The 21,394-nt window shown below is 39.1% G+C and overlaps 2 protein-coding genes across 2 annotated transcripts; one reads left to right on the forward strand and one right to left on the reverse strand.

Moving 5' to 3' along the window:
• Positions 1-344: 344 nt before the first annotated feature.
• LOC308233395 (olfactory receptor 51B5) lies at positions 345-1,283 on the reverse strand (the record flags this gene model as incomplete). The annotated part of the gene is made up of 1 exon (XM_080640325.1): positions 345-1,283. One exon carries the CDS (start codon positions 1,281-1,283, stop codon positions 345-347), a length of 939 nt encoding a protein of 312 aa, XP_080496451.1.
• A 15,875-nt stretch (positions 1,284-17,158) lies between these two features.
• LOC308233398 (olfactory receptor 51B6) lies at positions 17,159-18,097 on the forward strand (the record flags this gene model as incomplete). The annotated part of the gene is made up of 1 exon (XM_080640328.1): positions 17,159-18,097. The coding sequence occupies one exon, from the start codon at positions 17,159-17,161 to the stop codon at positions 18,095-18,097; it is 939 nt and encodes a 312-aa protein (XP_080496454.1).
• Positions 18,098-21,394: the final 3,297 nt, after the last annotated feature.

Consider the following 21,394-nt stretch of genomic DNA (forward strand, 5'->3'; position numbering starts at 1 on the left):
TTACTCTATTTCACCCAAACCAACTACAATTTTATAACTCTGTTCCAACCTGCTACCTTTCTAATTCCAAAGAAATACATTATAGTTACATTATAGACACAACTGTAAATACCTAAATTAGTATTATTATAAGAATTGAGTGTCAAACAGAGATATTTAGTATACAGATTATTTTTTATTGTACAAACTACATTAGGTCTAAGACCTGAGCTACCTTAGAATAATTTGTAGCTCTACTTTGATAATCATTTTACCAAGAAATATGATCATGGGTGGTTGATATGAAACTTCTTTGCCCCCATGTCACAAACCAGAGTTCTCAAATGGGCTGTGATGGTCAGAGATCAGGTTCTAACTTTATGGGTAGTGAAAAGGTGAAGAACACCACTCTGGATCTGCTTGGTTTTGACACTATAGATTATAGGATTCATTAATGGAGGAAACAGAAAATAGACATAGCTCATAATGAGGTGGACAATATGTGGAACCTTATTCCCAAACCGATGAATTAGAGACAATCCAATCACTGTGATGTAGAAAACCAGGACGCAGCAGATATGGGAGACACAGGTGTTGAGGGCCTTGGCCCGCTCATCTCTGGAGGCAATGCTCAGGACACTCTTGAGTATCAGCACATAGGAGATGAGGATAATCAGAGAATCCAGTACAAATATAAGGACTACAAGCACAACTGGATACAGCCGATTGAAGGTGGTATCAGCACAGGCCAGTTTGATGACATCCTGATGAAGGCAGAATGCGTGGGAAAGGACATGGGAATGGCAATACGGAAAAAAATAGAGTGGTAAAATTGGGGGAACAACAGATACAAATCCCCTCGTCAGAACTACCAGCCCAATTTTCACTACTCGAGTATTAGTGAGTATAGAGGTATATCTAAGGGGGTTGCAAATGGCAATATAACGATCATAGGCCATAGCCAGCAAAACACCAGACTCTACAAAAGAAAGTGAATGTATAAAGTAGGCTTGAGAGAAACAGGCTACATTTCCAATCTCCCTATGGTCCAACCAGAGGACTCCCATCACCGTGGGCATTGTGGTTAAGGTCAGCCCCAGGTCTGTGGCTGCCAACATGGCCAGGAAATAGTACATAGGCTCATGAAGATTGTGATCTTCCTTAATGAGAAGGAGGAGGGTGCCATTGCCAAGAAGGACAGAGATGTAGACAAAAAAGAAGGGTATAGAAATCCAGTGGTGAGCTGCCTCCAAGCCTGGAAAACCAGTCAACAGGAAGGAACTGAAGCTGCCGTTGGGCCACATGTTAGGTTTATCCAGAAGAAATGTTTTTTTCTCCTCAGTTATTACCACAGAAATGTAGCTCTATGTTCAAGGTAGCACTCCAAATATATCGTCACAGAATTCTTACCTAAAGGTAATAATAACATCGATATAAGCCATTGTTTCTCAAAACATATTCTCAGGACAACCTCTATCTTTTGTGTTCTTAACTGCATATTCCAGGGACCATCTCATACCTACCCACATTCTTAGAGTTTTATAGGATTATCTGCATTTTAACAAGCTCCCCAGGAAATTTTGATGCTACAACTTAGAAACCATTCCCATCAACTATGCAGACTTCACAGAAGAATCCATACATGAGGGATTTCAAGGAACCAAATCCTTGCCTTACTCCATTCTACTACACAAAGCTATAATTGAGTTCACAGTAGTGATTCCTAACCCACATTATCCTGCATATGCATGATTCCTCTGGATTCTCAACAAAAGATCCAGGATTCTATGAGAAAAGTGTGGGAAAATAAGCTGTGTCACTAGCACTTTTGTTAAGGAGAAGATAGATATGAAAAAGAGATACTTTGCTTTCCAATTCCATAGATTAGTGATGGAAAGAAAAAACAAAAATGTTTACATTATGTTTGTTAGCTTTTTCCTGGACATGGCAGAACTACTTAGTCCTTACTACAATAGTCCAGAGTAATTGGAAGTTAGATGGTCATAGACACTTGAGCTGAAATAAATGATTAGGTCAGACAAGGATAGCACTCATAATAGAGTTTCTCCTTCAATTTGAAAAATTTATCTTTTCTTATTTCTATAGAGTTTCTTTCTCTTTCCCCCATTATTTTTTTCTGTGGTCCACTACAGTATATCCCCAGAACCTGATTTCTTCCTTTATAATTCTCCATTTGTATTTAAGCAACCATCATCCTGATGTCCTTCCTTTTATATCCAGCCATAGGTTTCTGAATCTGTCCTATCCAATACTAAATGAGAGCTCTGTTGCTACTAACAGAAAGTTGTCTGTTAGTGGAGGAAATAATTTAATAAGGTTTAATATCTCTTCTGCCACTAGGTTATGAGCTTCTTTCATATAGAAACCACATTTTATTTGCCTTGCTCAACACCTAGCAAAGTATCTAACATATGATATTACATATACACATACTACATATACGTGTCCATTATGCATATATATGTACATATATACCTAGATGCACACACACACACACACACACATATATATATAATTACACATATATACATTACTTTTCCCAATATTTTTGAGTACCCATTGTGTAGGCATGACATTTTAAGCAGTGGAATTAAATGAAAAGACAAAGTCTCTGATTTTATCAGCCATAAATTAAGTTAGAAAATAAATTTTAAAAATTTAGATAAATATAAGTGCAATCCTATCTAATAAAAGAGTAATATGCAAATTAATCATCACTCTGCTACACCACAAGTCATGCCCACCAGCCAATCAGGAGCGAGTATGCAAATTAACCCAACCAAGATGGTTGCGGCCATGGAGCAAGCAGGAGGCTTGGGTTTCTCCAGCAATGAAGGAAGTCAAGCTTTCTGCACACCCTGGCAGGCCCAGGCCTCCACTTAAGGCTACGAAGTTTCAATTATAGAAGATAAATAAATCCCAACAAAAATGGCTGCAGCCACAGAGCTGGAGAGAGCAGGAGGCTTGAGTTGCCCCCAGCAATGAAGGAAGCCAAGCTCCCGCAGCCCTGGCCTGCCTTGGCCTCCACTCAAGGCAAAAAGTTTCAATTACAGGAGATAAATAAATCCTAACAAAAATGGCTGTGGCCATGGAGCAAGCAGGAGGCTTGGCTCCACTCAAGGTTACAAAGTTTCAATTATAGAAGATAAATAAATCCCAGATCCCAGGGCCTCCGCTTGGGTCACCGGGGCGGCGGGGGGTGGAGAGGGTGGCCAGCCTGCAAACCACCATAGGCCCCTTGCCCAGGCTGCCCCACACCCCAAGGGAACTCCCACCCTGATCTGGGACACCCTTCAGGGTAAACCAGCCAGCCCCCACCCAATGCACCAGGCCTCTATCCTATCTAATAAAAGAGTTATATGCAAATTGACCATCATTCCAACACACAAGATGGCTTCCCCTATGTGGTCAAAGATCTTGCCCCCATGTGGACACAAGATGGCCACCACAAGATGGCCAGCAGGGGAGGGCAGTTGGGAGGGACCAGGCCTGCAAGGGAGGGCAGTTGGGGGCAATCAAGCCTGCAGGGGAGGACAGTTAGGGGTGACCAGGCTGGCAGAGGAGGGAAGTTAGGGGTGACTGGGCCTGGAGGGAAGGGCAGTTGGGGGACCTGGCCTGCAGGGGAGGGCAGTTGGGGGGACCAGGCCTGCAGGGGAGGGCAGTTAGGGGTGACCAGGCCTGCAGGGGAGGGCAGTTAGGGGCAATCAGGCTGGCAGGGGAGTGGTTAGGGGGTAATAAGGCTGGCAGGCAGAAGTGGTTAGGGGCAATCAGGAAGGCAGGCAGGAGAGCAGTTGGTAGCCAGCAGTCCTGGATTGTGAGAGGAATGTCCGACTGCCCATTTACGCCCGATCCTACTGGGATCGGGCCTAAATGGGCAGTCGGACATCCCTTGAGGGGTCCTAGATTGGAGAGGGTGCAGGCTGGGCTGAGGGACACACCCCCCCCCGTGCATGAATTTTGTGCACCAGGCCTCTAGTTTTAAAATAAAACAACACTATTTAATGGAGATTGATTGGGATGGTATTGCATACAGTTTAGTATAATAATTTGGATGATCTAGGACTGCATCTCTGAGGCTTTGACTTTTGACCTGAAATGTGAATAACAAAGAAAGGCTGAACTTATGAAGACCTAGAAAAAGGTTATTTCATTGAGAGGGGAAAATTAGTATGTTTGGAGCTTGGTGAGCAGATAATAGAAGGGCAACAGGTAATGTTAGAGACCCAGGCAGTGCTCTCATAAGCCTAATAGATAACATCAGGAACTTTGTTTTTACTATAAATGTGATGAGAAGATATTAAAGAGTTTAAAATCACAATGGAGGAGAGCATGATGACATTCTGATTTGCAATTTTAAATTATCACTTGAACTGCTATGTAAAGAGTAGATAATCAAGCAAGATAAAAGCAAGGGAAGTAGTTGGAAAATTATTGCAATACTTCACCTGAGGAATGATCCTGACTTGACTAGGAGAGCAGCAGTGGAGATGAAGACAATGTAAACAGAAAAGGATATATTTGTGGTAGTCCCAAGGCTTGCTGATATGTTGGAAGTAAGAGAGAGAAATACTAAATGAGATTGGCTCTAGATTTCTAGTTTGAGCAAATTAGAGAATGATTAAATCATTTACTCAAAAGGGGAAGTCAGAGAAATATATACTTACTTGGAAGAAAATTTTCATCAGTCAATACTGTTGAATTAGAGCAAATGCATGTCCTACTTTTTTTCTGGTCACATACCAGAAAAGTTTCCTAAGCTGTTTTCCCCCTGAAATTAAAGATTTTCAAATATTCAAATGTAATTTTTGAAGTTATCTGTACCTGTAGAGATGGGATCTAGCTGCAAGTTTTCAGCAGTGCTGAGTTGTCAGACACTGGGAATGGGGCAAGATTCAGTACTTCTAGCCTCACCCTAAGGGATGGATAATTGACAGAATCACTTCTAATTTTTCATATTCTCTTCCTAGGAGTGAGATACATAAACCAAAGTTTAGTGCTTATTGAAAATGTGAATGAAGTTTTTTCTTTAGTCACTAGATGCAAAGATAATCCCACATAGCTGCTCCTCTTCTTACGTTCTTCAAGTACTACTTCACTCTCCTTACTTCTCTGACCTGTCAGCAATGATCTTTAACCTAAACTCTTATTGCAATTTTGTGAACAGTTTTCTCTTGTAAAAGAATATGTGGCACAAGTAGTAAATTACTGCAGAGAAAGCTGCCCAATTGGAAGGGATCAATTCTATGTTGCCAATAACCTTCAACTCAGTTTCCTCTTTACCATTCCCAAAAATTCCATGCAAATCTACCTGTCCTTCATGCTGTGGGAAATTCACATGTCTTCAACTAGGAGCTTCTCTTAGATTTTAAGAAGGAGAACCTTTATATAGGGGGCGGAAAGCCAAGAAATGACTGCTGGAGGCTAAGAACAGTAGTTAGAATAATAAATGTGAGAAGTTTGTCAGAAGGCTGATGGAAATTTTCAGCAGGGCTGAAAATGTGCATATTATTAGCTGCTGAACAGCTGTAGGCAATTCCCGCGATAATCTTTTAATGTTTACCAAATCCTTACCTTTGATATGTATGTTTGCTTTGCTAAAGGGCAAAATGTGTAAATAAAAAGCCATGGGTCCAGAGATTCAGAAAGCCACTCCATTAGAGAGCTGGTTTCTGCCTGGCTTTCCCCCATGCCTTCAAAATTTATATTTCTTGACTAATATATCCATTTATGCTGCAGCCCCTTCTCCAGATTCCTGAACCCTTGCTGTGAAAAGACTGCAGCAAATGATGATAAGAAAAGAAAGAGGTTATTGCAAATATATAGTTGAATATGTAAAAACTCAGTTAACTTTCTAACATTTACCGTTATAACCCCTCTCTGTCTCATTTAAATGTCTTATAGGATAGGAGGTGCCTCTGTATTCATCCTCTAAAAAGCATAGGAGTCATGGGAGGACCAACCATATTCATACCACAAGGTATGGCAGATCTTATGTACTCATGACCAAATTTCTTCCCAAGTGTTCCCAACTTCAGACTGATATCTGTTCACTCGTTGAGAGCTATAAACTATAGAGGTCCTTCCCTTTTTCTTCTCCTATCTTCTCTCTCTAGACAATTTGTAGAAGAGTCTCCTACTGTATTTCTGGATGATTCCTCATACTCACATGCAGTAGAGCTTGATTGTTAAAAATGAGGAGCAAAGTTTTGGGGTCTGAAGAATCAGATCACATGGCTTTTTCACAAAGTCAGTGAGGTTATTAAATGAAGAAAGCCAATTGAAATCTTAAGTATTTTCTCCATCTGAACCCCTCCTGTGAAGAAAATGGAACACTAAATTAATCTTCCCCAAGGTATTAAAGGTTCTTCTCCAAGTAAGGTATGGAGCTAATAGAGCCTCAGGTGGTAACTTTGTGTGTGAGGACTCAGAGCACTTGTCTTTATGGCCCCAGAGACCCTGGTATAGCGTATGGGAGGCCATTTATTCTCCACATTTCCTTCCTAGGTCAATTATTTCCAGTTGCTCTCATGAGGATATTTGAACATCTTTTTGTAAGAAGTCATTTGAATTCTATTTTCTCCTAGGTTTATCTCAAAGTTAGTTGATGAGTGGGAAGTTAAATGGACTAGAGTCACTATAGTAAATGCATGTCTGCCTCCCCCAGTACCATACGTGAACCCACAATCTACAGCCCACATGATTTCTTTTTGAATTCATCTTGCCAGAATTTTTCTTGTTTTTTCTAGAAGTGCAGTCAACATACTGATAGCACGGTACTTCAGGTAATCACACCCCATCCCTTTAGTGCCAGGCATGATAACATGTATAGTTTTCCTTCCACCCCTGATAGGAACTACACTGCCTATGACCAGTTTTAGGTGACTGAGGAGAGGTTTCAATATTCTGGCCATTTCAATCCCAACATGGGGTAAGACTGTTGAGTATACTTGTTGCAGAGCTTTCTAGTAGCTTGGATGAGGCTTTGTCAGCCTATATCTCAGTCTGATTTCTTCCTCTGTCAAATTCTGCTTTCTTCTTTTTTTTCAAAGGTTTTAACCTCAACTAAACACTTTTCACCCAAAATTTGGTCTCAGTACCTGATTCTGGAGGACCAGCCTATGACAAGAGCATAGTCTTAAGGTAGCTTGGCTATATATGAAAGCATAAATTGCCTTGCTTGTCATTCCACTGGTGATATTATGACTGTTTCTGCTAACAAGATGATGTTGGAACTATGTGAAAGGGTGTATCTGACCATGGTTATAATCTCCAGGGTCCTTACTTGATCAGAAAAGAATGTAGGCTAATCTAAGACACAAAATTAATCTGGACACAAAATGATTCTTGATATCAACCTCATACCATGGACAAAAATTAAATTTGTGGTAAAGTTATTAAAAGCTTAAAGTTATTGTATTAAAACACAGGGACTTTTATTCATTGTTTTAATATTTAATATCTCTTAAACATTTCACAAAAACAAAAAACATAAATAAGTTTGCATTAAAAATAATTTATTGCCATGAAAAAATTATTAAGAAAATAAGAAAGACAGCTATAGAGTAGTAAAGGTATTTATCATATATATATCTGACCCAAGACTCACATAAATAATTTATCAATAATATCTAAAAATCGCCAAAACCGGTTTGGCTCAGTGGATAGAGCGTCAGCCTGCGGACTGAAAGGTCCCAGGTTCGATTCCGGTCAAGGGCATGTAACTTGGTTGTGGGCACATCCCCAGTAGGAGGTGTGCAAGAGGCAACTGATCGATGTTTCTCTCTCATCGATGTTTCTGACTATCTATCCCTCTTCCTTCCTCTCTGTAAAAAATCAATAAAATATATTAAAAAAAAAATTTAAAAAAAATATCTAAAAATCAATAAGAAAATATTAGACAACCTACTTTTCTTAATGGGCAAAAGATGAGAACAGGTTCTTCCAGAGAAGAGTAAGTAACTAATCCTATATAATAAAAGGCTAATATGCAAATTGACCAAAATGACCGGTCGCTACCAGGCCTAAGCTGGCAGTCAGACATCCCCCGCGGGGTCCTGGACTGTGAGAAGGTGCAGGCCAGGCTGAAGGACCCCACCTCCCCAGTGCATGAATGTTGTGCATCGGGCCTCTAGTAAATATATGAAAATGTATACAACATTATTACTCATCAGGGAAATGCAATTCAAAATAATAAAATACTACTACATACTCAGCTTTTAAAAAAAAACCTGTAAATACCTAGTGTTGTCAAGGATGTGAACCAATTGAGCCTTATGAACTACTAGAGGCCCAGTGCATGGATTCATGCACCAGTGGGGTCCCTCAGCCTGGCCTGTGGGGATCGGGTTGAAACCAGCTCTCTGACATCCCCTGAGGGGTCCTGAATTGTAAGAGGGCACAGGCCAGGCCGAGGGACCCCACCAGGGCATGATTGGGGCTGAGGAGGGACCATGGGAGGGTTCCAGGGCATGTGTGGCCTGTCTCACCCAGTCCTAATCTGCTGGACCCAGCAGCAAGCTAACCTACCAGTTGGAGCGTCTGCTCCCTGGTTGTCAGTGCACATCATAGTGACTGGTCAAACAGTCTAACGAATGGTCAGACACTTAGCATATTAGGCTTTTATTATATAGGATTAGTGAAATATGAAATTGTGTAATCACTTTTTTATATTTTTCCTTATCTATATATAGAAAGAGGAAATACACAAATTAGTCTGGGATGCCGTAACAAGTCACAACCAGACATGAGGAGGTTGCACACGCAGGTAAGGCCCAAAGTGAAGACAGAGACAGAGACAGGGGGCCGGCAAGCCGCAGCACCCTCATTTGGGCTGGCCCCCTGGAGCCTGAGTGGACACGGACAGGGACAGGGGGCCAGCCCGCAGCCTCCACAGCTGAGTGCAGGCCCAGAGAGGAGGCTCGCCTCCCACGGAAGCAGCGTGGCTCCCTCCCACCTCCCCCGGAATCAGTGCTGGTCTCTCCCAGCTCCCACGGAAGTGGCACAGCTCCCAGCTGCATGCTGCAGTTCCCGCTGGCTCCCATGGAAGTAGCCGGTGGCCTACTGAATGTGATATCATGCGATGGGCTACTAGTCTACTATAAATAAATATATACTCATCCAAGAAATTATATTTCTATGCTTAGGCCTAACAGAAATTCATACCTATGTGCACAAAACAGTCAAATAAATATGTACCTTAATAATAAGAGCAGCACTTTTGCAATAGTTGCAACTATTACTATCAAGAATAAATATAGGGTATATTTTTACAATGGGATACTGTATAGAAATGAAAATGAACAAACTACTGCTACATGCAAACACATGGATATTTCTCATAAACTTAATGATGAATATTGATGCCAGACAAAAAGAACACATAGAGTATGATTCTACTTTATGAAGGTTACAACTATGTGAAACCCATCTTGGAGGTGGACTGCATAGGGACACAAAGGGGGTTTTGCTAAGCTGATAAAATTCTACTTCTTATTTATAGAGGTTGGTACAATGAAGAACTTATTTTTGCAACAAATTCATTGAACTAGACCTTTATGATTCATTCACATTTTCTTATGTAAATTTATAATATTTTTTACTAAAGAAATGCTCACTTGCAGCCATTCCTGATTGTCAGTTCAGGTTTACCTAAATACATTTTCTCAATCTTGTTTTCATCCTCATTTTGTCAAAAATTAATTAATTGAAATTAATTTAATTTAATTCATAGTTAAGTTGAATCTCATCATTTCCTTCATGAATAAAGAAATATATCTGAGCATTTATCTGTTATCCTGTATACATATTTCTATGACTAATATCTAATGTAGTAGACTTTTTAAAATACTTTGCTAAGTAGAATGGTGTTCATGAGCTGTGACTTTAATACAAAAAATGAAAATTGCTCTCCATCAATCAGAGACATATCATTAAATTGCCTGTGAAATCATCTACCTCCAGTAGTAGATGAAAAAATTGGAGAACCTTACATTGATTCTATAGTTTAATCATTAAGATGTCTATGTGCCATAAAATTGTAAAAAATTGAGTCTATTTCTCAAATAGTTGAATGTTGAATGGGGAAAGATACTCTAAAATACAAATGATTAAAATAAGTGTCATTGATTATAACATAATAATAGCTAACATTAACTAACTGCTTATTACATGTTAAATACTGTTCTAAGTGCTTTATATTTAAACCTCAACATAGTCTTAGGCAGTAATTATGATGTGTATTTTAGAAATAGGGAACAAGGAGGTTACATAACTTGCCCAAAGTGGCAAAGCAAGAACCAGAGTCACAACGTAAATGAAGTACTCAAATTCCAACATAAGACCCATGGATTCCAGACAATTGGCTTTATGATTCCTGTCCTCCATATCTTACTTATAACTTGATTAAAAATGACTCTCATTCATGAACAAATTGACAGTTGCCAGGTGGAAGAGGGGAGAGAGGATGGGCAGGTGAAAAGGTGAAGAATTTAGATGTACAAATTCATGGTTACAAAATAGTCATGGGTATGTAAAAGTATAGCACAGAAAATATAGTCAATAACATTGTAATAACTATGTAGGTGGGTAGTAGACTTATTGAGGGGACCACTTTGTAAATTATATAAATATCTAACCACTATGCTGTACACCTGAAACTAATATAAATATTGAATGTCAACTATAATTGGAAAATAATAAAAAATAAAAAGAAATGGGTACATGTGCCACCAAGGAGGGAGAAAAACTTCCATTTTGTTATGTCTTCTTTGGAGATGGAGGATGTAGAGAGAGAAATCAGGGGAAATCAGCCACTGGAAAGGTGTTCTTTCTTTTTTATGAGGCAAGGCTCTCAGTTCCAGTGGCTGCAGCCAGAAATCAAAACTACGGAAAAGAAGTTGGATGGGAAGAAATTTTTTTAATCCCCACCAGAGGATATGTTTTTATTGATTTGTTTAGATAAAGAGGAAGAGAAAGCGAGAAAAACAACAACATCAATATGAGAGAGAACATCAATCTATTGTTTCCTGTATGTACCATAACATGGGATCGATCCCACAACCTAGGTATGTTCCCTGAACACTTTTGGTGTACTGGGATGATGCTCCAAACAGCTGAGCCACCTACCCAGGGTAGAGAAATTATTTTACTTCACCAAACTAATGCCTTACTCTCCTGTAATTTTCACACATTCTTCATTATAGTGACAGGGGTTAGGAGTTCTCATAAACAGCTGAGGGAAAGTGCATCTGAACTGTGTTTTAGTTCAGATCCTTAACTGGTCTACATTTCCTTCCATATACTGATGGATATAATTTATCACTCTCTTAACAATAGGGCTTAAGGAAAAGCTGGGACACAGACAGAGACCTTGGGGACTTCTGTTCAAAGCCCCAGATCTCCAAAGACAAAGCTGCAAATAAGGATGAAAAAGATGCAAGGCAGGAGGCATAAAGGGAGGGAGGACAACAAGGGAGGGGCAATGAGTGGCCTAAATTAGGAATGGACCCTGGAGAGTAGCTACTAAAATAAATGTTCCTACCAGCCAGAAATTTTTGCAGGTTATGAAAAAGATGGTGTTATGACTAGATCCTTGATAAGGCTAAGGATTCCAGATTCAAGACGATGGAGCTGAAGAATGGGAGAGAACCAAAATTGAGGTTAAGTGAGGGTATCTAATGAATCTTCTCTCTGATGTCTCACTGAAGGCACCAGGATAGAGAGGGCAAGATAGGGAACTGGCTTCTCAACAAAAGAAAATTGATAGTTATCCGTTAAGAGCACGTGCAGAAAAGGCACAGATCCTTAAGTTTCTCCAGCACCTCTAAAATTTGTTTTATTTAAAGATTACATATTAAGATGTATAAAATAAGTTCACAGATAAATTCTGGAACCTTGAGGCAAAGAAGAGTTGTGGGAGTAAACCAGATGATGGGTGTAGACTCAGTGATAAAATATGTTTCCACTTCTTGTTCTCTTTGTGTCTGAACTTTCAACCTGTCTGGCCCCATTCTAACCCTGTGATTTCCTGAGATTTCCCCTAGAAGTCCAGATGAGCACTAAGGATAGAGTCATCTCTGTAATCATAAGAAGTTCAGACACTTTCTGGAGAGAAGTCACATCTGACCATCATTCAAGACTAATAAGCCAAGTCAAAATTAACCTTGGATGGAGCCTGGGCTGCATGGGCCTTTAGATCAGAAATGGAGATTTGTATATCTGTGTATCTTTAGCACTTGGAAAAACACACAGAGCACAATGGGCATTCAATAATACTCCCTGAAACTGCTCAAAATCAGGCCCTTAAGATGCTCAAAAACCAATTTGCTTGTGTAGGTGAAACAACCATTCAGTGACTAAAAATGAACACAAATATTGAGCAAGGCATTGTGTGAAGAGTTAAATATTGAGAATGAAGCCATTGAAAGCCCTGCAGATAGAATAAACACAAGAATGAATTATAAATTTGAACTATACAAAAAGGAATGATAGGGATAAAATTTAGGAGAGAAAACAAAGGAACAGGCCAGGGAGAGAAGAATTAAGTGTTTGAGATAGGAAAGGAAGTGTTAGAAACAGTGAAGGAAAGAGCCCAAGGGGAAGGGGAGTGAACATGTGAAAGGAAAGTCTATAGCTGCATAAGCAGCTATATCTGTATGGGCCCACAGTTTATATTTGAGAGTTTGATTAGCTTCTCATCAATGAAAAACAAGTCCACCCTAAGAAAGAGACTGAGTGATGAATGGTTGCAGGGAAAAGGAAAAGCCTAGGATTTTTAACCACTCCAAAACTCACAGATAACCTCATGTACCACAAAGACAACTTCCAGGAAATCAAATAGAAATGTTCAGTTTTTCACCATTAAGTATAATGTTCATATTTATTTTTCATATATGATTTTATTATGTGTGAGTAGTTTTCTTTATTCTTATTTTGTTGAGTGTTTTAATCATGAAAGCTTTGAATTTTGTCAAAGTTCTTTCTGCATCCATTGAGATGATCATGTGGGTGTTTTTCAATTCATTTTGTTGTATTATGTTGATAAATTTTACATTGATGATCATAAAGGATGTTAGTCTATAGTTTTCTTTATTTTTTATTTAAAATTTTTATTAAAGTATAATTGGAACACAATATCATATTAATTTCAAGAGTAAAACAAAGTGGTTTGACATTAATATACCATACAATACAATCACCTCGATAATCTAGTTAACCATCAGAGGTGTAAACTCCCAGTTATAAAATACTTAATGGGAAAAGACTGGTAGCTTTTTCAGTGTAATAACTGATATCTCTATAGGACAATTGCTAAATATAATTGGTGAAATTTATAAGGTCTAGCAAGTCTTTTAAAAAAAGAAACACATACAAAAGACAAGAGTAATGGTAGGAAAAATCTGTTAACTCATGAAAAATTGAGGGAGTATAAAATATATGCATGTCTTCCAAGCTACTAAGCTAGCAACTTCTAAAAGTTATATGTAAAATAAATAACAGCACGTAAGCTAGATTGATTTTTTTTAATAATAAATATCAAGAATGCTAAGATACATCAATTCTATTATTGCAACATAATAATGATTATTAAATCACTTCTATCTTTTTAAAAATTTGTATTTCAATATGAAAACAGAAAAGGGAAAAATCAAGTTTGGCTGTCCTTCTTAAAACTACAAAGATTTCACCCATTCCTGAAGTTTTTCTAAGTCACAGTGCATAAAAAGTCTTCTGCCATTTGATTAATATATCTAAGACCTTGGACGAGTAAGTAGTATGATTCTATGGAATGGAGGAACTAGGCTACTGTAACATTTCTACAACGATAATGAGCCATAGGTAATGTTATAGTGTCCTGACATATAATGGAACTGAATAATCATTTGTTTCTTGCATTTGCTTTTTTTTAAATTTAATAAATATTTATTGTTCAGATTATTACAATTTTTCCTCTTTTTTCACCCATAGTTCCCCTCCACCCAGTTCCCACCCCACCCTCTGCCCTTACCCCCCCTACACACTGTCCTCATCCATAGGTGTACGATTTTTGTCCAGTCTCTTCCTGAACCCCCTACACTCCTTTCCCCCCGAGAATTGTCAGTCCACTCCCTTTCTATGCCCCTGATTCTTTCATTTGTGATCTGTTTCTTTGTCTCCACATTTTGGCTGCTTCCCTGAGTTGATACAGTGGCTTTGTGTGCTAGGTGTCCTATAGGGCCCAGTGGCTCAGCCTCCCCAGTTACCTGAGGTGGATACTCTTGGTGCACCCCTTTGTGGTCTGTGTGTACAGTCTTGTTGTAGTTAATCCTTGATTGTTGTTGGTGTCACTGGGAGGAATTGACCTCCAGGCCAATTGGCTGTGAGGATCAGCTGTGTCTACACTGGGAGAACTTCTGTGCTGGAGACACCCTTATGAGACAAGACTTGCAAATGCCTCTGTGCTCAGCTTGGATGGGGAGGAGTCTCGGGGTGGAGCAGACAGCATTGGTTTCCCATCAGCCCTGCCTTAGAGGCCCCTGGGTCTCAGTGTCCAGTGGTAATCACTGCAAGCACCTCTGAGAGAAGGCCACCCTCGAGTTCTGCTCACTGCCAGACAGTCCAGTTTCTCCCTGAATGAGTCTGGGTCCCCAGAGTCTTGCCCGGAACTGGAGTTCAGTGCAGTCGGGAGCTTTTGTCTCCCTCCTGCTTGAGAAAGCCAGCTGAGTACTCAGTTGCCTGCACTCTCCACACGCATGCCTCGGTACCTCTGCCTTCTGCAGTTCCTCTGAGTCTCAGTGTCCTTTTCTCTTTCCTGACAGTCCAGTTTCAACCCGCATGAGTCTGGGTCCCCAGAGTTCAGCGTGCAGTCAGGAGCTTTTGTCTCCCTTCTGCTTGAGAAAGCCAGCCACACATTCAGTTGCCAGTCCTCTCTGCGCTCCTCTGAGTCTCAGTGTGCTTTTCTCTTTCCTTCTAGTTGTAGAGTTTCCACTCAGCCAGCCTTCCTGTGGTTCTGGATGATGTTCGTTTTGTCTTTTAGTTGTAGTTTTGAGATTCTTGTGCGAGGCAGTAGCTTAGGTGTTTACCTATGCCACCATCTTGGTTTCTCTCCTTGCATTTGCTTTTTAAAATACATATTTTTTTATTGATTTCACAGAGGAAAGGAGAGGGAGAGATAGAAATGATGAGAGAGAATCACTGATTGGCTGCCTCCCGCACGCCCCACACTGGGGATTGAGCCTGCAATTGGACATGTGCCCTGACCAAGAATTGAACCTTAACCTCCTGGGTCATAGGTTGAGGCTCAACCACTAGCCACGCCACGGGTGGGGTGCATTTGCTTCTTAATTCTATCTGTCTTGCTGGTGCTCCCCACTCTTGCTTCTTTAATCCTGAATAAGCTGAGTATTTTCTTAGCCTTTTACTTACAGGAGGACTCAGTTATCCCTCCTCTTTTTACCCCTTTTAACAGAGAGTGGTTTTCCCCTCCATCTGTTGCAGGCCCAGTGCTCCACTCTTGATGAGATCAGTAGCTACCATCAGTAGTTCCTACACTCACCATTCTCCTTCTCCCCTTTCCATTTCTGCTCAAACATATCTTTTATCTGGTGTTCAGATGGTTTCTAGTTTAATACTTTTATTTACAGTCAGATCTAGCCTCCTCAAAACTCCATTATCTTATATCTGTTCCCCAGGCTTCTTAATAAATTTGGCACATCTCAGGATCGATGACTAATCCTGTTACATACCCACTACATAGGGAGTGGGGAGGCTCTTCTAAGTAATAACAACCAAGTTTCAAAAGTGAAGAATAACATTCTTCCCAAAGCACTTCCCCATTTGCAATTCTATTCCATCCTCACACTCTGTGTCAAGAGCATGACTGGGCAGAAATTGCTAGTACCATTTAAAGATAATGAAACCAAGGCTTAAGTTTGGTTTCTCAATATCATTATTGTTACACGGTAGCAGACCTAGAACTTCAGCCAGATTATTCTGAAGTAAAAACCCGTTAATCTTGCAGACGTTTTTCCAGGGGTCTGGGAGTCATGCATTCAATTTACACCACGATGTTTCTTTTCAGTCCACACCAACCATAATAGAAGGTGGCTCCGTTTTTCTCGGCTAATGCCAGAGGCACCAATTCATGTTCTTTTTACTCTCAGAGATTGGCTGTCTGACCCAGAGGATACCTTAAAATTTGAATGTCACAGAGCCTTCTCACTTTTGTTAAACCTTACCATACTCCTTAATTTAAAAAAATATTTTCCTCAAACCTGCTTAAATAACTAATTTCTATCTTTGTATCTGCAAATAGGTGATATGCCACCAGTAATTTGTCTTGTACTGTTAATAAATAGTGCTCTCAAATGCTTATAAAATCCACCTTATATTGCTTATTTTTGTATCTATGTTATAAAATTTTTAATTCTTTGAAACAGAACAATAACAACTGAAGTAATTTGCTGCTAGGCAACATGGATTTTGAGGTCCATGTATTTTGAAAATAAACACATATAATTACATTGTATTATTTTTACAGTCTTCCAAAGTCTCTAGAACTTCATCAACTGAATTTTGCCCCCAGATATATTTAGCCTTAGCCATTCCCTCAAATCAACAGGTCTATTTCATTTACTTGCTTGTTTATTGTTTATTAGTTTTGCCCTAGGATGTATGTACTTGCACTTTCAACACTGCTCAGGACCAATTTTCTACTGATATTTTAGGTTTCATGCATTTTGAAAAACTTTCATATCTTCCCTGATACCGCTGGTCAAGATGAGGGGCACCATAACAAACACCCTGCAAGTTGCAACATGATTATGGCACTTTCAAATATAGTGATTCCTTCTTTCATTTTGTCTTTATTTTCTAGGTTATGTAATTTGGAAGGATATCAATCAGGTCTGTTCTGCATACATTGCCATATCCCTGACATATTGTTCAATAACCTTGCATATAGGCAATCCTTAATAATTTATAGAATTGTTTTTTATACATTCTATTTTCCAATGCCCAAAAATCTCTAGGGGATGACTAAATTGCCATCCTTGCTATCCCTGGAAGTCAAGACTAATAAACATGTTATAAACAGGTGGCACATTCAAGGGGTAAACTTCTAAAGAACTGGAGCTTCTATTGCATTATCTAAAGGAAATATTTTCATCTTTCAAGGCCTGCAATGTGGCTCAATACCACTACTTCCTCATTTCTGCTTACTGGCTTCCCAGGCATGGAGAAGGCACATCACTGGATCTCCATCCCATTATTGGTGGTTTACATCTCCATACTTCTTGGTAATGGCACCCTTCTCTTTCTCATCAGGGATGATCATAACCTTCATGAGCCCATGTACTATTTCTTAGCTATGCTGGCAGCTACAGACCTCGGAGTGACATTGACCACAATGCCCACAGTTCTGGGAGTCCTGTGGTTGAATCACAGAAAGATTGGCCATGGGGCCTGCTTCTCTCAGGCCTATCTTATCCATACACTTTCTATTGTGGAGTCTGGTGTTTTGCTTGCCATGGCCTATGACCGTTTCATTGCCATCCGCAACCCCTTAAGATATACTTCCATCCTTACAAACACTAGAGTAATGAAGATTGGGATGGGGGTATTGACAAGAGCCAGTCTGTCAATTATGCCAATAATTATTCGCCTTCACTGGTTTCCCTATTGTCGGTCCCATGTACTCTCCCATGCTTTCTGTCTACACCAAGATGTCATCAAGTTAGCCTGTGCTGACATCACCTTCAATCGTCTCTATCCAGTCGTGGTTGTATTTGCAATGGTCTTGTTGGACTTTTTCATCATCTCTTTTTCTTACATTTTTATTCTCAAGACTGTCACGGGCATTGCTTCTGGAGAAGAAAGGGCCAAGGCCCTCAACACATGTGTCTCCCACATCTGCTGTATCCTGGTCTTCTATGTCACTGTAGTTGGTCTGACATTTATCCACAGGTTTGGGAAACATGCTCCTCATGTGGTCCACATCACAATGAGCTACATTTACTTTCTTTTCCCCCCTTTTATGAATCCTGTCATCTATAGCATTAAGACTAAGCAGATCCAGAGGGGAATAATTCGCTTATTCTCTCTGCCTCACACTAGAACATAACTTTAACTCATTGTTCTTTGAGGACTATGCCAGGAAACATGGAAAAGCTAACAGCTTGTTTGTACGAGCAACTAGGGAAAGGCATGCCAATGGAAAACAACCTCTGCTATTTAGAACATAATCTTGCCCTGCCTATTTATTGCTGAGTTGTAGACAATATAACATATGCACAGTGTTAAGCATATATGTCAAGTTTCCAACTAATTTACTGTTTTCCCAGGTAACTCATCCTGTTTGATGAGTCTATTTTTTGGATCTATGGTGCCCATCACCATAATTTGAGTCAAATTCTATTGTTATTTCATATGGTCTTCATGTATTGGCTCTGATATACCTAGTAATTACATTCTTCACCTCAAACATTCATCTAGTTTTTTCACTTACATAGAGCTGGTTGCTATCTACAGAAATGCACTAAATAAAGCAATGAGCCTTACCTTGTCCTCAAGTCAATATGCCACCTTTAGGGAAAGTATATCTAAGTCTATTGAGTTAAATTTTTGTTGAACACTTTTAAATATTATTTTTGTTAACAATATATGTAAATAATATAACAGAGATATAACTATATAATAATAAAAAAAGATATGTCCTGGCTGGTGTAGCTCAGTTGGTTGAGCATTGGCCCATGCACTGAGAGTTCACCAGTTCGATTCCAGGTCAGGGCACATGCTTGATCCCCAGTAGGGGTTGTGCTGCAGGCAGCTGATCAATCTTTCTTTCTCTCATCAATGTTTCTCTTTTTCTCTCCCTCTCCCTTCCTCTCTCTAAAATCAATTTAAAAATCACATATTTATTTTTTAAGTTATAATTTCTAACTTAGATGGTCATTGTCTTGATGAATCAGTCCCAGATATTGAGAACAAACATATGTATTTTCAGATAGTAAAGTGGTATTAAAGTCCAGTTTGGAAGTATGTCATTGATAAAGCTAAATGAGTGTTCCTAAAATATGCAAAATACCAGAGATGAGAAAGATTTGGTCATATGTGTGAGTGGGGAGAAATGGAGAGGATGGAGTCAGTGCTTGTGACTAGAAGAAACAAATTATCTTTTCTGGCTCCAAATATCTATTAAAGTTGCTTTTGTTCACAGTCTATTCAGGGTTGGAGGAGTTTGCAGTTCTACGGCCCACTGAAGAGCCAGTACCCATGAATCAAGTGACAGGTTTTAAAGTGAATCAAAGAGATATTCTTATAAAGATAAGATAGAGTGTGAAATGTTAGGATTACATAAGGGGCCACTGAGTGACTAGTAACTTCCATTCATATAGTAGACCCTGTCTCTGGGATCTGTCAACAGGCATTGAAAGTGATCTCTGACTCCTACACCTACTCTTAGTCACAGAAATTTGAAAAATTTCCAGAAAGGTGAGATTTATGAGTAACATGAGAAAACAAACAAGAAACCGGATCTTTAGAGAAGCTTCCAGCCTGGTAAATGATTTTGCCAGATCAGCTGAAGGAACTGTTTGTTTATATATTAATTAATTTATTTGTTTTTACTTAACTTGGCTTTGTGTCTGTTTGTAATTATGTATGAAATTTGTGCTTCTCCTTTTGTAGCTTCAAGACTGTGTGCTCCAGGAGTATAATGATATCCTATGTCTTTTGATATACTGTATTATAGTAACATAAAAAATCTTTAATAAGATACAAATTTTTTATTAAAATGAATGAAATGAATATTTCTCTGTGTGTCTGTTGGTTCTTTGTTTATGTCTCTGTTATTATGCCCTACAATATTTGGAAACCATAAATTATATTCTCATCCAATATCCTAAAATATCCAAGATCACAACTCTTTGTCAGAGTTAACTTTGTTCTTGTGATCTTGGGAATGACTTCAGGGTTATTTAAGCCTCATCAAAGGAAATCTCTTTTTCTTTTTCTTTTTCTTTTTCTTTTTCTTTTTCTTTTTCTTTTTCTTTTTCTTTTTCTTTTTCTCTTTTTCTTTTCCTCTTTCTTTTCCTTTTTCTTTTTCTTTTTTCTCTTTACTTTCTTTCTAGGTTCAATGATCCTGGGCATGCCATGGAAGACCAATATAAAGGGTATTAGGATAACAATATGTTTTATGAAGGCACATTTTATTGACACCCTCAAAAGTTTCTCTTCCCTTTTTGTTCTTCCTTATTTTGCAGAGATGGGATAAAGAGATAAAAGAAAGAGCTTATAAGAAATGAAAGATTTGCATTAACCAAAGAATTTATATGCATATATGCATAACCCTTGGATACAGACAATAGTGTGGTGAAGGCCTGGGGGAGAGGGTGGGAGCAAGCTGGATGGGGTGGGGAGGACATCTGTAATACTTTCAACAATAATAAAGATAAATTTAAAAAAATAAAGGACTGGGAACTTTCGTTTTTCTTAGATGGAGTGTGTCTTATGAAACAGCAGAGTTATGAGATCATGATGGCCTCTACTGAACATCTCAAGTACAGGATCAAGGGAGACAGGTTGGGGAAACTTCTCTGATAGATAAATTTAATACCCTGCCCTGAATCTTATACTCTCATATACTTCAATATAAACAATGTTCTGGGAGTTTTTTAAAAAAAATTGGAGCAAAAAAGGCAAATGTAAAGTTGTTTAAGTAAATATCAGGGTGGGGTTGCTCCATGAGAAGACACCTAAGAGAAGAGAGATCTAGAGTATCTTCTTGAAGCCTCCAAGTTTCTGAAACAGAATGATTAGTTTGGGGAAATTGTTTCTCTTCAATAGGAGATCTCAAGGGCTCCCTAAAGGATGGACCCTTATCTTATGCATTGATGGATATACTTTTCAAGGTCATGAGGCAACAGTCTTAGAATTATGGGTCTTTGCAAAGTTAAAAAATGATTAAAGGAGACAATTTAGGTGACACAAACATTATTAAACACTTCATTACATGGACAATCTCCACTTGAACTGCTAAGTGGAGCAGAAAGCAGGAAGCTTTTATAGGATAAAGAGTAAAGAACAAGGAAGAGTCCTAGCTGGTTTGGCTCGGTGGATAGAGTTTTGACCTGCAGACTGAAGGGTCCTGGGTTGGATTCCAGCAAGGTTACATACCCAGGTTGTGGGCTCAAATCCCAGTAGAGGGAATGCAGGAGGCAGCCAATCAATGATTTTTCTCTCATCATTGATGTTTCTATCTCTCTCTGCCTATTCCTTCCTCTGAAATCAAAAAAATATATATTTTTTAAAAAGAACAAGGAAGAGAAAAATTGTCAACCTGATTTGTGATAACACACTCATAGTTGTCCACACTGTCAACCTTATTTATGATGAGAACACCCGATTGGCTGATCAGATA

The sequence above is a fragment of the Plecotus auritus genome (assembly GCF_963455305.1).
Source record: "Plecotus auritus genome assembly, chromosome: 9".
Lineage (NCBI taxonomy): Eukaryota > Metazoa > Chordata > Mammalia > Chiroptera > Vespertilionidae > Plecotus > Plecotus auritus.